The sequence below is a fragment of the Corvus kubaryi genome, unplaced genomic scaffold, assembly GCF_017639235.1.
Source record: "Corvus kubaryi isolate FWS band 111438036 unplaced genomic scaffold, C.kubaryi_AGA036_p1.0 37382, whole genome shotgun sequence".
NCBI classification, from domain to species: domain Eukaryota; kingdom Metazoa; phylum Chordata; class Aves; order Passeriformes; family Corvidae; genus Corvus; species Corvus kubaryi.
Genome location: NW_024581124.1, coordinates 4,810,892 through 4,828,759, shown reverse-complemented (window position 1 = coordinate 4,828,759; position 17,868 = coordinate 4,810,892). Strand labels below are relative to the sequence as shown.

General features: G+C 49.7%; 2 protein-coding genes across 2 annotated transcripts in view; both read right to left on the bottom strand.

The window, feature by feature from the left end:
* Positions 1-583: 583 nt before the first annotated feature.
* TMEM116 (transmembrane protein 116) lies at positions 584-13,049 on the bottom strand. The gene is made up of 11 exons (XM_042035046.1): positions 12,687-13,049; positions 12,293-12,339; positions 12,096-12,159; positions 8,065-8,196; positions 4,347-4,451; positions 3,845-3,894; positions 3,323-3,406; positions 3,103-3,241; positions 2,252-2,396; positions 2,089-2,162; positions 584-1,417 (listed from the first exon to the last, which is right to left on the bottom strand). Exons 1-11 carry the CDS (start codon positions 12,732-12,734, stop codon positions 1,217-1,219), a joined length of 1,089 nt encoding a protein of 362 aa, XP_041890980.1. The 5' UTR covers positions 12,735-13,049; the 3' UTR covers positions 584-1,216.
* A 496-nt stretch (positions 13,050-13,545) lies between these two features.
* The window catches only part of ERP29 (endoplasmic reticulum protein 29), a 5,010-nt gene continuing 687 nt past the window's right edge, over positions 13,546-17,868 (bottom strand). The window contains exons 2-3 of the mRNA XM_042035047.1: positions 16,552-16,690; positions 13,546-15,307 (exon numbers count right to left, since the gene is read on the bottom strand). Of these exons, the coding sequence (XP_041890981.1) occupies positions 14,805-15,307; positions 16,552-16,690 (642 nt within the window). The 3' untranslated portion in view covers positions 13,546-14,804. The remainder of the gene's footprint in view (positions 15,308-16,551; positions 16,691-17,868) is intronic.

Genomic DNA, 17,868 nt, shown 5'->3' with positions numbered 1-17,868 from the left:
GAGCCAGAGGAGTTCTCCTGCTGGAATGGGGCCTCTCTTTCCTGCTCCAAAGGCTCTTCCTGCTCAGCCTCTTCCAGCTCTCCTGGGGTTGCACAGCCCATGATACAGTTATTCCAAGGGAACTTGGCTCTAAGGCAGGGAAAACCAGCCAGGATCGAGTGTTCTGTATCATTGACAGACGGGGTAAATTACAAGACTCAGGCAGAAATATTTTGGAATAAAAAACTTCCCTGTAATACTTCATGACCCCAGAGGGGACATTAAACGTTGGGACTAGAGAATGGGTTCCTGAGGAGGATTTGAAGGACCAGGTGGAAGAAGATAGCTGAAAACCTTGGGTTTAGCCTGTAGAACAGCAATATTGAATTGTTTCACTCGGTCTCACGCTGTAGGAGAAAATAAGTAATTGACCAAAACTCCAGGGCCCTTGTGTGACTTACCCAGAGTTTACACAGTTACATTATGTAAGTTAATTACACAAAGCTGGAGTATTTCCTCTTCTTGTAGAACCTGCTATGTGAAGAATTTGGGTTGGACCCAAAAAGTGAAGCTGTTAGAAAATAAAGAGTGTAAAGGTAAAGAGTTGTTTTCAACACAGCTTAAGATCTGGTTTATTTTCTATAGAAAGTTGAGACCTCAGCAAATAATTCATGTGAGCATCCGGAAATGTAAAGAGAGATTCAGACAAAGTCCTGCTCACCTGGTTCATGAGGGATTCTCCACAGGGTCGAAGCAGCTGATTTTTGGGAAGGGAAACGTGCAGAAATTCCAGGCAGGTTTTGTCCTGCTTTGCAATTCTTCACTCCCTGCAGTTGGCTCTTAGGGTGGTGCATGTTCTCATGGTTAGAGTGAATTAAAAGGCAGAGATTGAAAAATACTCATTTTGCTTTACTGTTAATTTGTAAAAGCAAAGACTTGGAGAAATAAAGTAAAACCTCCTCTGCCCAACCTCCAAGGAGCTGGACCAGGTCTCTGAGCCGTTACATGGGGTTTGCTGCATTTCTAAGGATACTTCCAGGAGGAGAAAGTCTGGACTAAAGATTTACCACGTTGAAAGAATCCCTTTAGAGTCCATAAAATAAATAACTATGTCCACTGAGCGCCTGGCTCTGCCAGCCCCGCTGGAGCTCGGGCTGTGCTGCCCGAGGGACAGTTCCATCCCTGGATATCGAGGAGCTGGAAGGACTCTGCCTCCTTCCTTGCAGGCAGGGCTGCATCAGAGCAGGGTGGAGGAGGAGCCCTCGGTGTCGGGCGGCCCGGCGGGGGCCGTGCTGGAGTAGAACTTTTTCTGGGAGCGCAGGAGCGGGGTCTGGGTGTCCACGTCCCGGAGGGAGCCGCGCTTCAGGGACAGGAACACGTGCTGGGTCCAGCCGTACACCAGGCAGTTCAGGAGCCCCTGGGAAGCCGCGGTGAGAGCCTGGGAGAGAGCACGGGGGAATCAGGGATGCCAGCACTGCACCGTGCTCTGAGATCCCTGGAAAACCTCCCCCTTCCAGCAGGGTTTTATCTTCCGTATGACAGAGAAATCGCGTTGTTATTTTAATAAATGTTTAATGAATATCTAATTAAATATAAATGCCACACAAATATATTTTATATATACTAATATATTAAATAAATATAAGAACTATATAATTTAATAAAATGTCTCACTTCTGCCTCAGGCACAGGAAGGAGCTGGACAAGTGTTGTTAAGGAAGCACATTTGGAGATTTAGGGACATAGGGAAAACTTAGAGACGTGGGGAAAAAACCCCAGTTTCTGGGGATCCTTTCTAGTCCTATTTGCTACAGTTTCCATGACCACAGAATCATAGACCTTCAAGATCACCAAGTCCAAACATCCACCCAGCACTGTGTTCACCACTAAACTGTTACAGTGCTGGGATTTTGGGCCCTGAGACCTTTTCAAGGCCATGAAAAACATAAACTGCCTAACCAAGACCTTTGCCAAGCAAAAGCACAAACCAGACTTGGGCTCACACAGCAGAGATCCTTGTCCAGCTGCATCCAGCAGGGACTGGATGCAGGGCAGGAGTACTCAAGGTGAGAAGGCAGGAAACAGGAGGATGCAGGGGCAGACATTTACCTGCAGGATCAGCAGAGCCATGTAGATTTTGCTGGTTGTTGAAGCAGTCAATTTCAGTATTCCAAGGAGAACAGCTGTGGAAAGGGATGGATGAGAGGGTGAAGTTAACCCCACCTCTCTGGAGTTGCACAGGGGGATGCTGTGGGAGGAACTCTCTGCTCACCTGGGGCCCAGCAGCAGAAGAAGGCAACGGGGTAGAAAACCACCCGTTGTTCCACCATCTTAATCATGGCCCACTGCTGATCCCCCAGGAATCCTGTGGAGTTCACAAACCTTTTGTACAGACCTCGGGCCTGACTGAGGATAACCTGGAAAAGAACAGGCAAATGTTATTGTTCAGGCTGTGATCTGCTGGGTTCATCCAGGGTGGATCCCAGTCCATCCAACCTTTTCACACAGCACTGAAATCCTGGGGGAGGTGTTGCTGTGCATGTGGCCTTTTCTAAACGGAAGACTCTGAATTGATTTTAGAATCATTAAATTGTTTAGGCTGGAAAAATTCTCTTAAGATCAAAGAGTCCAACCATTAATCACCTCTTGCTGACCCACGCAGGAGGTGATCTCTCCTGCCAGGCTCCAAGCCTTCTAAATCCTACTAAATATTTCTGGGATGAGTTGACAGAACACTGGACTCCAGATGGATTTATATGGTGGCACAGTGATATTTTCCCTCCCCTACCACCCTTTCCAAAAGGGAAGCAGCAGCACACAGTTATTCCCCTGCCCTATTTACCAAGAGCACGGAGTAAGCAGTGGATCCACACTGAGAGCAGGGTTGGATGGGATATTGGGAAGAAAGCCTTCCAAGGGAAGCTGTGGCTGCCCCATCCCTGGAAGTGTCCAAGGCCAGGTTGGACAGGGCTTGAAGCAACCTGGGATAGCGGAAGGTGTCTGTGCACATGGGAGGGGTGGCACTGGGTGAGCTTAAGATGCCTTCCCACCCAAACCATTCCAGGATTCCATGACTGCCTGGCCTGTGGTGCCATGCCAGGACTACACAAGGACCAGCCTTACCAGGATGGCTACGAAGCTGATGAGGAAGGAGATGAGGAAGACGCCAATGCTGTAGAAATGCATCGCGCGGCAAACGGAGCCGCTCAGACTCTGGGGCTCGCTGGGGGGCTCGGCCATCTCCGTGTGCATCAGGAGACACCTGTGGGGACACAGGGAAGAGCCTGAGCTCCTGCCCACCCCCAGCAGCCCTGGGGCTGTGAGAGGAAGGGAGGAAGCTCACCCGTGCTTCTGGCTGAAGTTCTGGTAGCAATTACTGCTGTTACCCAGGCAAAACACCGGCACCATGAGGAGCAAAGGGATCAGGCTGAGAGGAGAAAGGACAGCACAGTCATGGGTTATTGCACTGCTCCACTTGGGCACTGCTTGGTTTTTCTCCCATCACTACAGAGGACTTTAAAGTTGTTTTTATTGGAAGTGCTCTGGAAAAGTATTTTATCAGCTTTACCAACATTGGTGCTTTCATTTGTGAGGGCTAATCATTGGTAAAGGGAAACCTTCTGGAAAACCACATCCAGTTAATAAAGTTATCATTAACTTGGTTGAAAAAACCTCTTACTCTGCATTCATGTGGTCACTGCTGTTAAAGATGAGCTTCACAGCTTTTAGTAAAACTTGCTTCAAAACAAGTAGGAAACAGAGATCAGGACACTGCAGTTTACCAAATCCACATCCTCCTGCCAGGGAGAATTAACTCTTCATTTACCAAATCCACACTCTCCCACTAGGGAGAATGAATTCTTACCTTGACAAGATCGTTGCTATTCGGCCAACACAACTTGCATAATCTACAACCTGCAAAATCCAAAAATCCTAATGAAATTACCATTTTTCTACAGCCCCTGGTTCACAGCAAGCAGCTTCCAGGGAGCATTTCAGCAGCTGAGGGGGATCTGCCCAGCCTGCTGCTCCTGAACTTCCAGATGGAACAGCTGGGATAGGAAGGTTGCTGTGCACAGCAAATGTCTGGGGAAGCTGTGTAGGGCAGTGGAGATTATGGGTTTGTTTGGAAGAGCTGCATAAGGAAGGTGCCATCTTGCAGGAATACCTGGGAACCCACATCCTGGTCACAGCAGTGGTGGTGCCTCCCTGTTCAGGTGTGAGGGAGGAAACAACTGCAAGGATTTTGGTCACGGGGTGTGTGAAGTGTTTGCTCAGCCTGCAATGCAGGGAGAGTTTTCCTGAGTGTTGTGTCCTTGTCCCTCAGTTCCCAGCTTTTACACCAGTCCCACATCAGTCCCACTTGCCTGGGGAGGCACCCTGAAGAGGTTCTGGTTGTATTTCACTTTTAGGTCCATGTACAGGTGCCAGGTGTAGTTGACAGTGTAGAGGAAAGAGGCCACGTAGAATATCTGAGAAATTAAAACAGCATTTCAGTCCTGGAATAACAATTCCTGTAGCATGTTTAGCTCCTCCCAAATCCCATGGAACAGAGGCAGGATGATGAACACCTGCCAAAGGTGAGGGTCCCTGCACAGCTCCTGTGCTCACATCCAGCTGGGAAGAGCCAGGTTGGAGAGAGATTCCCACTTTAAACTGCACAAAAGCAGCTTCACTTTGGCCTCAGACAGGAGACAGGAAAACTGATGACAGCAGGACTATCTTAGAAATAAAAATCTTTGTGATCTGGCTCATTTTTTTGGCTCAGAGCCTGGTAGTGAGGGTTTCAGAGGCACTTGGACCCTCTCAATGCTATATCCATTAGGAAACACAGCACAGATGTGACATTTAGATTTGGTTCTTGCATAATGAGCTCTCTACTAAGAGAATTCACGGAAACAGAAAACAATTGGATACTTCAAGAGGAATGTGAGGGCAGGTATTCTCTGCCCTCAGCTTGAGTTAACATCCCAAAAACCCCTTTCTTCCTCCACAGGAAAAAGAAGAGAAAGGATAGAGCACACTGAGAGTTTCATAGCCTTTGCTTCCAGCTTGAGATGAGACCAATTATCTAAAACTTCCTATAAACCTCCCCGAATCTTTTTCACATTTGTTTCCAAATCCATGCTTGCTCCAGGCTGCCTAATCACATGTACATGCATGTGCTGTGTTTGTCACAGGAAACACAAACTTCAGTGGTAAAGGCAAAGAGGAAGGGCTGGACAAAGGATTTTTTTTTTTCCTGGGCCATTCCTATCCTTTGCCAAAAAGATAAGGAGCACACGTTTGCCACCCTGATATCATCCACGGCTGGGAAAGTGGTCACTAAACAAACTCGGCCTCCTTCACTGAGGTTGCGAATGCTCCTGGCTGGCTCAAGAGGCCGAGTCCAAGGGCTGCCACAAGAATATTGCAGTGACTTTCCAGCTCATTAAATGAGCTTTAATGAGAGGTTGTTGCCCTTTTCCAACTACTTCCAGAGAAGGCCAAAACAGAACACAAGGATCATTCCCTTGCACTTCAGGACGCCTGGGAGAGGCTCATGTAATGTCAGCGCTGCCTTCTGGAACAGGGACCCAAATGCCATTTGTGAAGGTGCCAGCAGGAGGGGCAGGGAATTCTGCTCTCCCGAGCCCCAGCTTTGGGGCTGGGGACAGTCCTGCAGCACTGCCCACAAGGAGATAAAGCAGAGACACAAGAATCCCTCATTATCCCACTTGTGTGGCTCCCATTGTGCTCCCCAGCATGAACAGAGCCTGCCAGGACATTATTAGGCCACTGGAACTGAACTGGAAGAATGTAGGGGAGTTGTGCAATTATAACCACAATCTGGACTCGATTATTGCAATGCAGGAGGAGGTGAGAATGAGGGACAGCAAAGGGAGCAGTATTTACATTCATAGCAATCAAAGCTCTGGGGCTGAAACAGGGAAAATCCAAGAAACAAAGGAATCTCCTCCTTTATGACACAATTTGGACATTGGGCAGCTCCATCCACTGCAACATCAGCCCATGGTGACAAATAATGGCAAACAGCCTGAATAAAGCAAAATATTGTCCTGCTCTTAAGGCAGTGCCTTGAGATATCACAGGGACTGCAGTGTAAGCCTCTCCAAGGGCTGCAAACTCCACTGCTGGGCTGTCTCTGCCCGTCCTCACCTCGGCACATCCGACACCCTCTTGGTGTTGGTGTGCAGAGAAGCCACAGGTGTTTGTGAGACACCCAGAAACACAGTGAGATATTTATTTACTCATGTCATCAGCTTACAGATCCCTTCTGCTCTGCAGAGGCTGCTGGTTCAACCTGTTACTGGCTCCTTCTTACGCACAAGGTGTTCTCACCTCTCAAGGGCACTGAAAGGTGCTGGGTGAGGAGGTCCTGCACTGTCACGTGCCCTGGGAGAAAGGTTGCTATGGAAAAGGCTCAGTTTGTTTTAATTTCTCCCAGAGCAAACAGCAGTGACAGCTCTTGCCAGGCACAATCTGGCTCTGCCACCCAGGCAGTCCCTGTGCTGTGGAGACTGGTGGTGGCACACAGGAGAGGAGCCAGGGGACACTGGCTGAGCTCAGGGTGTGACTGCACACTCCACCACAAGCCCTGTTCTGGAAGAACTGGCCCAAGGCCAGCTCTGCCCACCCAGCATGAAAAGAAAGATCCTACCTTGTCCTATCCTGCGTTGGTGTCCCTGAGAAGCACAGCCACAGGCTAGAAAAGTGAGGGCAGAAAAGAGCCAGAAGTGCAGGGGAGCTGAGAAATTATGGGCATATTGTCCATATCCAACCTATTTCTCCTCCAGCAGTGCAAATTGCCTTCTCCAGGCCTTATAAGGATCACACCAGCATCAAGAACTGTCCCCCAGGGACAGTTCCCCAAGGAAAACAGCTCAGGGACACCCTCAGTCCTGCTTGCTCCTTCCACCTCCCAGTTCTGAAAGCCTCTTCCAAGCTCTCCTCATTTTTCCCTGTACCATCACTTTGAAGACATCTTTGATGTTGTTCTGCATCCTTCCCAAGTGGCCAAGTTACCCACACCTCACTGTTTCATCTCTCAACATGAACATATTGTGGAGCCTCCAGAGCAGCACAGCAGAGCTGGAGAGGCCAGAGATGAGCCTGGGATGAAACAGCTGCTCTCACCACCCTCAGCAACACATTTGTACCTCCAAAACCAGCTGCTGAAACAAGCCTGGGCTGCAGAGGCCATCCCCAGACACACAACAGCAGGAACAATTCCATCCTGCACCTGCAGCTACTTCCCTGCCCTCTCTGAGGCACATGGAGATCCCTTCCAGCTTTGGATGCTGCTGCTCCATGAGGACATTCAGTTCCCAGTTGTGGGTACCACCACACTCTCATGGAGCTGCCTGAGCCTACACATCAAGACTTCCAAAAGCCCCTTGCTCTTCCCAGCCATGTCCTTTAAAAAGAAATAATTAATTCCAGGGATCATCACTTATGAACCCCCGCCCAGGCCCAAGCTCAGCCGGACCCTGCAGAGATTTTTGAGAGCCAGTATTTCCAAAGTCTGGTATTGAAACGGGAACTGAGTGAGGCAACAGCAAACTGTCAGGAAAACAGTGCTCACTCACCCTACTCCAACTGGTCCCCAGCACATGGAATCAGTTAGAAAGCAGCTCAGTCAATGGGACTCAGGCTGAGCTTGTGCTGATGGAGGATCCTTGGGAAGAGCAAGAACTGGGATGTTCATGTGAGTAATTTAAGTCTGAGCCCAAGCAAGTCACAGAATGTGTCTGTTCCTGCCCAGGCTGGAGGAAGCATGAAGAGGAATAGAAAAGCTGCTACGTGAGAGCAGAGAGATCCATAGGCACGAATCCAATGGGAAAGAGATCAAGCCCCATCTGCTCATTTCACACAAACAACCACAAAATCCCACCTTCTCTTTTCCTCTCACACACCAGAGGACCCTAAACCCCAGTGTCATCATCTCCCTTTTCCACACAAAGCCAAGGGACCTGCTAAAGCCTGTCTAGAAACAGCCCCCACAGCCACACTCTGATCACTCAGCGAGGTTAATTACGACAAATTATGAGGTTAATTATGGAATGTGGAGCCAAGGCCACTCACCTGTCCTGTGGCCTGCAGGTTGTAGCAGATGAGGTCCTGCTGGGAGGTGGGTGAGCTGTAGAGCAGGGCCCCAGCCAGCCAGCACATGCCCAGGAACAAGTCCGAGAGGCTCAGGTAGAAAAGTGGACGCACCTGGAAAAGGAAAAAGGCTCAGCAGGTGTGAGTGGAGTCACAACCCTCCCACACCCCCCCACAGCTGCAGTTTTACCCCGTTATCAGACATAAAGATATTAAATACAGTCTTTTACAGGCTTTTCTGCAGGTGAGGAAAATATTTCAATAGAAAACAGTATCCCGCTGCAAAGTTATTTTGAAAGCCTTAATTGAGGGTAAGTGGGGGATAAGTGGCACTTGGTGGAGGGATGATTTTACCCTCAGGGATGCACTGTGACAACATTTCTGAGACCATTCAATTAATCTGCAGCAAACCCTGAGAGCTTCAAGGAAAAAAAGTCTCCTCTACTTTCACAGCCAAGCGAGTTCAAAGGAAAGGTACTAGGTGAAAAATTTTCAACATTTACTCATGAATATCATCGTTGTTTTCGGCGATTTCAAATTACTACACCAATTGTAGCAGAAAGGTTAATTGTGCTCAGACATCAGTACCAGGTTATCTGGTGTTATCTGAACACTGTCACCCCCCAGCTCTTCTGGTGACACAACTCTCGTTGCAGGCAAAATCCACGTGGATTTGTGCTCTCAGGAGCTGTTCCATGCACATACTCTGCTCTAACCACCACTTCTGCTACAGGATCCAAGAGCAGCATCAAAACTTATAGAAAATATCCCAAATATCCATAATGTAAAATTTTGCAGAACGGGACTGGTTGGCAGGGAGAAGAGACATCATGTTTTAAATAAACTCACAGAGAAATCAAACTTTTGGTAAACACAAACCCTTCCTCAGGTCTGGAATGATTTGAAACAAACGTTTTTCTATGTGTTCCATGTCATTTCAGCTGGTGACTAAGGCTGGGTGACTGCCACAGCTGGGTTTGTTTTACACGCTGGATTAATTTCCACTGAGAGCCATTAGTCTCTGCTGCATCTTGCTGGAAAGGAGTCACGTCTCCTTTAACAACAGTTTCCAGCCCATTTCCAGTTTGCACACACTGGCCAGGACTGTAAACATTGCAGGAAAACATTTGTGCAAAATTCTGGCCAACATTTTCATTGTTATTGGGAGAGCAGAGACTCTGGAAAAGCGGTCAAATTACCCACATTCTTAATTGAAGCTTTTCGTACCTCATTTTCAGCATCCAGGAGAGAAAATTATGGTGTTTTTCTTTCCCTACAGAAAATTATAATGCTAAACACAGCATGAAAACGCTACAGGAGGCTTTGATTTTGTATTTCTTTTCATGGAGTTGAGCTTTTGGTGAGATTTGCCTCAATATTGTCCTGGAAGTAAATGTATGGCACGCATCACGTTGTGTTATACTTGTTCCCACATGCAATGAGAAAGAGTTTAGGAAGACTGATAAGAGTTAAGGTAGATCTGATAGAGCCAGATTTGTTCTTATGGCATGAAGTAGCAAGAGGCATAAAGATCTGGAGTTAATTTTTATTTAATTTCATCTATAAATGACTTTTTTTAACCAGGCTTTTCCTCGCTGGTGCAGAAATGAAGCCCTGGCACAACAGGCTGGGGACACTGTCCAGTTTGTGATCAAGGCAGGTTAAACCAAACAGCTTTAAAATAAGCAAAGAAGCCACTTTTGCAATCCAACAGGTGACCTCTTTCTCCAGCACAAGTGCCCTTGGAGCAAGGCACTGCTGGGGGGTCGAGGAGCTGTTTTGGCAGAGACCTGAATAAAGAAGTAGGTGACACAGTGGCAAGTGTGGCTCTGGCTTGCAAAAGGGGAAAGAAAATAACCACTGGTATTTATAAAATAGAGGAAGAGACTGTAAAGATGTAATGATTTACATCCTGGCAGCTCCAGCTGCAGCACACACGGGGATTTGGCTCTGTGGCCACAGCCCAGGCACATGTTGAGCTGCAGGTTCTTCCTCAAACCTGTTGAGCTGAGGTTCCTTCCTTGCTTGCCATCACCTCTTCTCAATGATTTACCTCAGGCTGAAGAGTTTTACTGACCCCGTAGAGACAGAAAAAAAGCTTTAAGAATGCAATATTTGATTTCTGAGGCTGGGGACAGGAAGGGAAGTGTTTCTAAGATCCTTCTCCTCCCAGCCTCCAGAGCTGTTTATTTTTAAACGTTTTGCTGTGGGTCCTCATGACTCAGGGAATAAGCTGTTTGTGGCAAGCTTTGGTATGGATCTCTTCCAGCCCTTTTGTTTACAAACTTCTACTTCAGACCCGAGACATGAGGACAAGACGATGGGGAAGTTACTGGAGATTTTGCCGTTTTTGAAACCCAGCAACAGATCTCCCCTGGCAGCAGAAGAGCCTGGAAGGCTGATGCAAACCAGTCCCTCCAGCTGGCATCCAGCCCTCCTATCCAGATTTGCAGAAATAATCTGAGCAGAAACATCTGGACCCTTTGGAGCAGGAAGGGCCCATCAGTGACCTGGAGCCATGTGTGGTTCACGAGCAGTTCCCAAGCCACAGCCCCATCACATGACTGAGAGCAGAAGGGCTCCTGAGTAACCCGGGATGAGGCTGCTGAGTCACACCAGGGCACCTGCCAAACCCAGCTCCACATCATTCCAGAGTGGAGGACCCCAGGAAGGAATCACATCTGGAGCTTTCCAGGTGCAAATGTGGTAGGAGGAGGCTTTGATGTGCACCTTGAGCAGCACAAGTTCAAGCAGGTTTTCCATTACAGCAGTAAGGTGAAGTCCCAGCCCTCATGCTTCCCTGGGAATGCATGGAGATCTCTGCAGTTTATTCTGGATGTGCTGGGCAGAGCGTTTCCAGGAGGCTGGCTGGGAGTAAAGAGTCCTGCCTGTTGTAAGCAGGACAGATTTGCCCTGCAAACATGGGCTCACATTCTCCTTCCCACCCTGTGTCATCCAACAATGTGTTAGTTGCCTGCATTCCTTGCTCCTCCAGGGATAGTTCCCTGCATTCCCTGGAAGTCCCATTCTCCGGGCTGCAGATCAAGCCCACGATGCACAAAGAACACGAAGATGAGGGAAGGACAAATACAGCTGCTACCAGCTCCACTGACTTCCTGCGTGGTCCACAGGCCAAGCGGAGCCTGCAAATCCTGGACAGCAAATCCCAACTTCACAGAGATCAGCTTGGCTCACTGCCTCCAGGAAGTCCGGGACACACGGAGGGACTGCGTGTGGACATCCAAGCCTGGCAGGATGGGTTGGAGGGCTGTGGATTCTGTGCTCAAGCCAGCCATGTGCTTAGCATGTCAGATATATGCCAGCCCCATAGGATTCCCTGCACACACAACTATGGAATGCACTCGGGATGTGCATTTCTGCCCCATCTGCAGTGCACGTGTGGGCTGTCCCAAACCAAGGGATGTTTGCATCCGAGCCCTGCTGTTTCAGCAGTAGGAATGTTCATGGCAGGGGTGAATCTTCCAAAGCCCCACTGCAGCGCCCAGCACAATAAACTGCTTTCTAGCCTGCTTTTGTCTGAGCATTGAGTGGGGTCAGTTTTAGTAGCACATCTGCCCAGAAAAACTCCTTGGAGACAGCCGAAGACTGACACCTGTAAAAGCATTTCCATGGGGGCAGCTCCAGTTTGCACTTCGGCAGCTTTGTGCAACTCCTCAGCCCCCAGGAATTTGTCTGCACTGAGTAGGGCATGCTAAGAAATGCCTGCTCTCAGGAACAACTGGAGGACATTCCAGGAGCAGCAGAAAGCACAGGACTAAGGAACCTGCTTCTCCTTGCAGAAGCACAGGTTCAAGGTCAGTCCTTTCACCTCTTACCAAGACAAAAAGCCCAATTCTTAGCAAGCCCTTTGCCTCCCAGCTATTAAACAAGGTTTAACCACATAACCCTAAGACCTGCAGCTGCTCCTAGGAGAGGGTCTGTGTTACGGGTGTGACCCACCTGCAGGGACCACCACCAAGGCTTAGGGAGGGAGAAGGAAGGTCAGACCTTACCTCGGGGGACCGCACTGCGTTTTGGAAAACGGCATAGGCAATAATTGAGCTGGAACCTACAACGCTGAGAAAACAAAGCACAGGTTGGAACAGGAGCGCGTCCGCCTCGCTGGGAGACGCGAGTTCTCTTTTTTTTTTTTTGTTTTTCGGGGAAAAATAATCTTCGCGACAGTAACTCCATGGGCAGCGTGTCGTACCTGAGCATGGCCATGGTGAACTGGATCCATTGGAGCGCAGAGTAGACCTGGGGAGAAGGACGGGAGGGAGCTCAGGTGACACGGCCCCCGGCGCGGCAGGAACGCCCGGGGACCGCGGGGTCCCGGAGAGGAGCGGGCAGCACGGACCGGGGACAGGGAGCAGGGATCGCGGGGAGCGGCATCACGGGCTGGGGACTGGGGACAGTAGGATCCCGAAGAGGAATAAGCAGCACAAACGGGGACGGGGACTCGGGGAGGATCGGGCAGCACTGCCGGTGCCGCCGGGCATGGAGCGGGGCGCGGGGCTGGGGAAGGACCGTGACAGGATGGAGGAGGAGACGCGCACAGCGGGGTCCCGGGGAGGGGGCAGCCATTGCCCCCGGGGCTCGCTCACCTCCTGCCAGCCCCCATCCAGCCGGTCCGCCTCCGCCGGCAGGGCCATGGGTACCGCTGCCGCCGCCGCACCGCTCCGGGGCTGAGAGCACCGCCCCCGCTCCGCCCCGGGGCCGCACCGCACCCGGCCCCCTCCGGCGGTGTCGGCTGCGCGGAGCGCTCGGTGGCAGAGAGGAGCTGAGGGGGCAGGAGCCCTGAGCAAACAGCGGGATTGGCGTCCCGGGGACCGGCATCCCGCGCATCCCTGCGGGGGCAGAACCGGCCGAGCCCCGGTGGGCGGGCTCGCTCCGGTCACCGCCGCCCCGGGCTCCCCTCACGGAGCCGCCCTGAGGGGACCCCGCGGAGCCTCGGCCCCGCCCCTCCGTGACGTCAGCAGCCCCGGGGGCGGGAAGGCGCTTGGAGGAGCGCGCGGGCGGTGGCAGCGCTGAGGGGCGCGCAGGGACCGCTCCCTTCAGAGAGCCCGGGCGCGGTTCCTTCAGCGTCCCGGGGGCTGCTCCATTCAGGGCTCGGTCCCCTCAAGTGCTGATCCTATCAGGGGCTGCTCCCTTCAGAGTCCCGGGGAATAGTTCCCTCAGTGCCTGGAGAACTGCTCCCCTCAGCGCCCCGGGAGACGCTTCCCTCAGGGGCTGCGGGGCTGAGCCAGGCGGGACATGACTCCACACAGCCCTCCCAAGGACTGTCCACCCTGCCGGGGTCCTTCCTCCGCCGCTATTGAGGGGGAGAGAGCGCTGGGCACAGGGACACCCTCGGCTTCCCTCACGTCGCTTCCAGCTGGCATCATCTGGACGATCAGTCATGGCCTCCCCTCTGACCACGGAATCGGCAGTAGTTTCTCTATAAAGTGCTTTAAGAAGCAGCTCTGAAGTGGAACTTGTTTTTTTTTTATTACAGCATTATTAATACATTTTATCTCGCAGCAACATCTGCTCCTTGTACCCACCCCAAGACTGAAAAGGCAGCAAAGCTCCCACAGGAATCAGTTTTGTTTAAAGCATAGTTCTAAGGTAAAACTCACAGGTGTTTCTCTTTTCAGCTCTGTAACCCTGACCAGGGCTTCAGCACCTTCCAGAAGCATCCGAATTCCACAGAGTGTGAACTACAGTTTTGAGGATTGACCTGATCCTTGGGCCAGGCATCTCCTTTAAAATAACACAAATGAGGCGTCTAAGGACACAGGTACTTCTGTTCCTATTACAAGACCTCATTATCAGATATTTAGAACTACTAAACACTGATGAGGCTTTAGTTTGACAGTGCCAATTGCTTCTGGAGGCTAGAAAAACATTTTGTTCATGAAGCTTGGACAGATAAAACCCCTCTTCAGCTTTAAGAAAACTCATCCAAATTTACCTCTGAAAACGGAATTTTTTGCACAAACTGGTGAGACTGAGTGTAATAGCACCTCAAGGAGACTCTGTCCTTGCTCAGAACTCACATCACTCACTGTGTCAGGGTATAACAAAGGATTTCAGGAGAATATTTGATGAAACGGCTGCTCTGGACAGAAAATGAGGGGCAAGCTACGAACTGTCTTCACTGCCAGCATTTGGATGATACCCAAACCAAAGAGGGACAGAAGCCATGGAAGGAGAAGGCAGAAAAAGGAAGCTCTGCATCTCTTAGTCAACAACAGGTAAGAACAAGGCTTAGAGCCCAGCTAGTACAACACAAAGTGTGTGAGGGGTAGATTAACAAGCATAAAACCCAAAGATATTACAGACAGGGAAAGGTGGGGATGTAGAGGGCACCCAATCTGTACCTTTCCCAGCATGTAAGATGGTATGTGAGATTGAATTTTGTTATTTGTTAGCCAGGGAACAGCTGTAAAAACCACCAGGAATGAGCTTCCGGCCAATCTAGTGCTTTTTTTTTTGTTGTCTGCTTTAACACTATTATTGGAGAATATTACACAATACTGGTGGTCTTGCTCTTAAGTGATTTTTCCAACATTTAGAACACTGTGTTTTTAAGGAATGTCTTCCTCTTGATCTTCTAAACTGAGAATCCCAGAAGGAAATCTGCTGCCCTCTTGAAGTCAGCGGGAAGTTTGCTTGCATTAAGGAGAACTGGTTAGGACTCTTGACAATGTTTCACAGCTTGTACAGAGTTCTCCAACACATTAGAGCTCATCTTTTTCACTATTCTTCTTCAGGAAAGAAGCGAGGATATTGAGGCTTTTCTGGAGCTCCTCCTTCTTTCCATCACTCATCTTGTTCTTCTCGATCAGCTTTGTGATTCGGACGACTTCGTTAGCAGCAAACTCCTCTCCCTGCTCCAGGATCTTGCTCATAATTTTCAAGTATTGCTCCGCTGACTTCTTCTCGGTTTCTTTTGCTTTTCCTAAATTCTCCTGCCCCTTTTTCAGGAGGGCCTGGCGATCAGATTTCTCTGTGGTGCTCACAAATTTGCTGGCCAGCACATCATACTCCTTCAGGCAGCCTGGCATCCCCAGGTAGATGCCATTACTCTTCAGCCAGCGCTGAATAGCCCCAGCCTTGATTTCACCACCATAAAGCAAGGGATTGTCAAAGTCACCATCCTGGAACAAGTGAAAAACAGGGAACTTTTCCTTGTCCAGCTTGTACTTCTCCCCCAGCTCAGTGTTCAGTTTATCTCCATAATCTGTCAAGGGAAAACAAAACACAGAAAAGCACAGTTAATCAAAAATTAATTCAGGATTCCCTCCTACACAAATATTTGTAGCCAGCGCTTCAGCATGTCCTAATAACCTGTCTGCCAGGAAATCACAGAGCCATGGAAAGAGCCTGACCCACAAGGATCATTAAGTCCCACTTCCAGCCCTGCTCAGGACACCCCAAAATCCCACTCTGTGCCTGAGAGCATTGTCCAAATACTCGCTGAGCTCTGTCAGCCTTGGGGCCGTGACCATTCCCTGGGGAACCTGTTCCAAGGACATGCCACACACTGAAACACACAAAAACACCTCGTAAAATCATTTGTGCAAGGCAAACATTCATTGGGTTTTCCAAAGAAAAAGACTGTAACGGTGCTTTGTTGTGACTGTGAGAATGTAAGACATTGGCAGGACCTTTTGTACAAACCCCGTCCTCCTTATGGGAAATCAATACCCTTTTTTCTCTTATTTTCCTCTATCCATTGATTTTATCTGATTTTACAGTTAAATAAGAGTTTTTCCTGTCTATGTGCAGAGAATTATTTGGTTCTGACAGCATGCCAAGCTACAAGACATTTACTCATCTTACATAAATCATATTTATTCTTGAGGACAGAAAACAAAAACATTTCAATTATGCTACTTAAGAGAATTCCACATATGTTTAGAAATATCAGCGTGGGTAAAACTTCACAGTTTGATAATTAAGCCTAAATTCTTAATTCAACTTACAAAACCAGAGCATGTGAGGTGACAGTGATCTATTCTTCGCTCCTTTTCTCTTAAATCCAGTCACAATCACATCGAGTTAGAGCAGTGCACAGTGCAACAACCCCTTGCTGTGCTGCCCCAGAGATTGCTGCATGGAACTAATCACATTAAATATTCTTTGTCTGAGCAGGATCGGGCTAAAGTGTGATTCTTATAAGGTCTGTTGCTTGCACGTGGGACAAAAAGGTTTCTCTCAGCAAAGAAGAGAAAAAAAAAAAGGCAAGAAGTGCTAGGGATGAGGAGGGTGGCAGCAGTTCAGCAGCGTGGCTGACTCCTCATTACCCAGCCCAGATGGATAAGCAGCTCTCCCACGCACAGCCAGGCTCAGCCAGGGCAGGAGCTGCACTCTCACATCCATCCCTCACACCCCCAGAATTGCCTCAGAACCTGCAGAAATCACTGTGAAATTCATCCCCTCCTCACCAGCCCACACTGTCCCCCTGCACTCAGAGTTCCTCACCTGATATTCCCACTTCAGCCACCAGCAGATCCTCACTGGAGCCTGAGCTCTCTGCCAGCTTTTTGAACTCATCTTGTTTCTCGCCATAGGGATATTGTGTGTCAAACTTCACAAGGACAAACTTATGCTTTGGAATAACCTAAAACAAGAAGAAAAAGGGAAAAAAAAAAAGACAAAGCTTGATCATTTCAGGTCTGAGCAATCTACAAGTCACAAAAGGTTGCTTTTGCTTGTCGTTTTTTTTCCAGTGCAATAAGGAGATGCAGAGGAGAATGGAAATTTTATATAATTATAATTTCAGAAATGACTCACTGTTGTGTGGAGGAAAGACTGAGCTTTGGGTGTCTGTTTTCCTGCACCAGATGATAAAGATAGCACCTGCTAGGTTTGGGGGATCTGATAATGCCTTTAATTATAAGATTTGCTTATTGTAATTCTGACTGGCATCTTGGAAGAAGATCAGCTAAAACATTTTCCAGTGGGACATGAAGAGGAGAGAGACCAAATGTACTGTCATTCTGAAGCATCCCAGTGTGAGAGCTGCACTCTTGGCTACGAGAGGAGGCACAGGGAGGCAGTGGAGATGCTGAAGGTGTTGTACTGGTTCAGGAAATGGAGAATTCACACTTTGATTCATCTTCACTTCCATCTTGCTGTGCTCAAATGATGCCTTTTCCAATTAAGCTTGGCAATGGACTGTGTCACTCCTTGAGGGATTTTCCCCTCCTTGCAGGAGAAGACCTTGCAAAATCTTTTTGTTCTAGCGAACAGGTTCAGGTTGCACCACAGCTCCCCACCCACACAGCGCTCTGCCAGCCCTGCTCAGGCACTGCACAACACCTGTGTGCACAGCTGGCTGCAGGCTCCGTCCTGGGCCTGCCGAGCAGTCAGTGTCCTGGTGGGGAGAGCACAAGGCCCTGGGAACGTGCCTTCCTTACAAAATGATTTAGTGAAGGGGAAAAAAAAACGGTGGGAAAAAAAAAGCCTGTTGCTGCTTGATGAACAAGTGAAACCACCCAAGCAGCGCGCGCTCACGGCCCCGACTCTAACCCTGCACGGTCCTGCCCTCGCTCACCGGCACAGACAGCGCAGCACCGGCCCAGAGCGGCCCTCTGCTCGCTGCCCGAAGATCGGGGGACCGGGCCGGCGCTGGCCGAGGAGCCGCGGCTGCGGCCGGACCTCCCCACGCCGGTACCGCCGGGCCGGAGCGAGCCGGGCCGGACCGCGCGGCTCGGCTCCACTTGGACCGCTCCCATTGGCTGCCGGCCGCGGCCGCCGCGCTCCCATTGGCTGCCGGCCACGGCCGCCGCGTTCCCA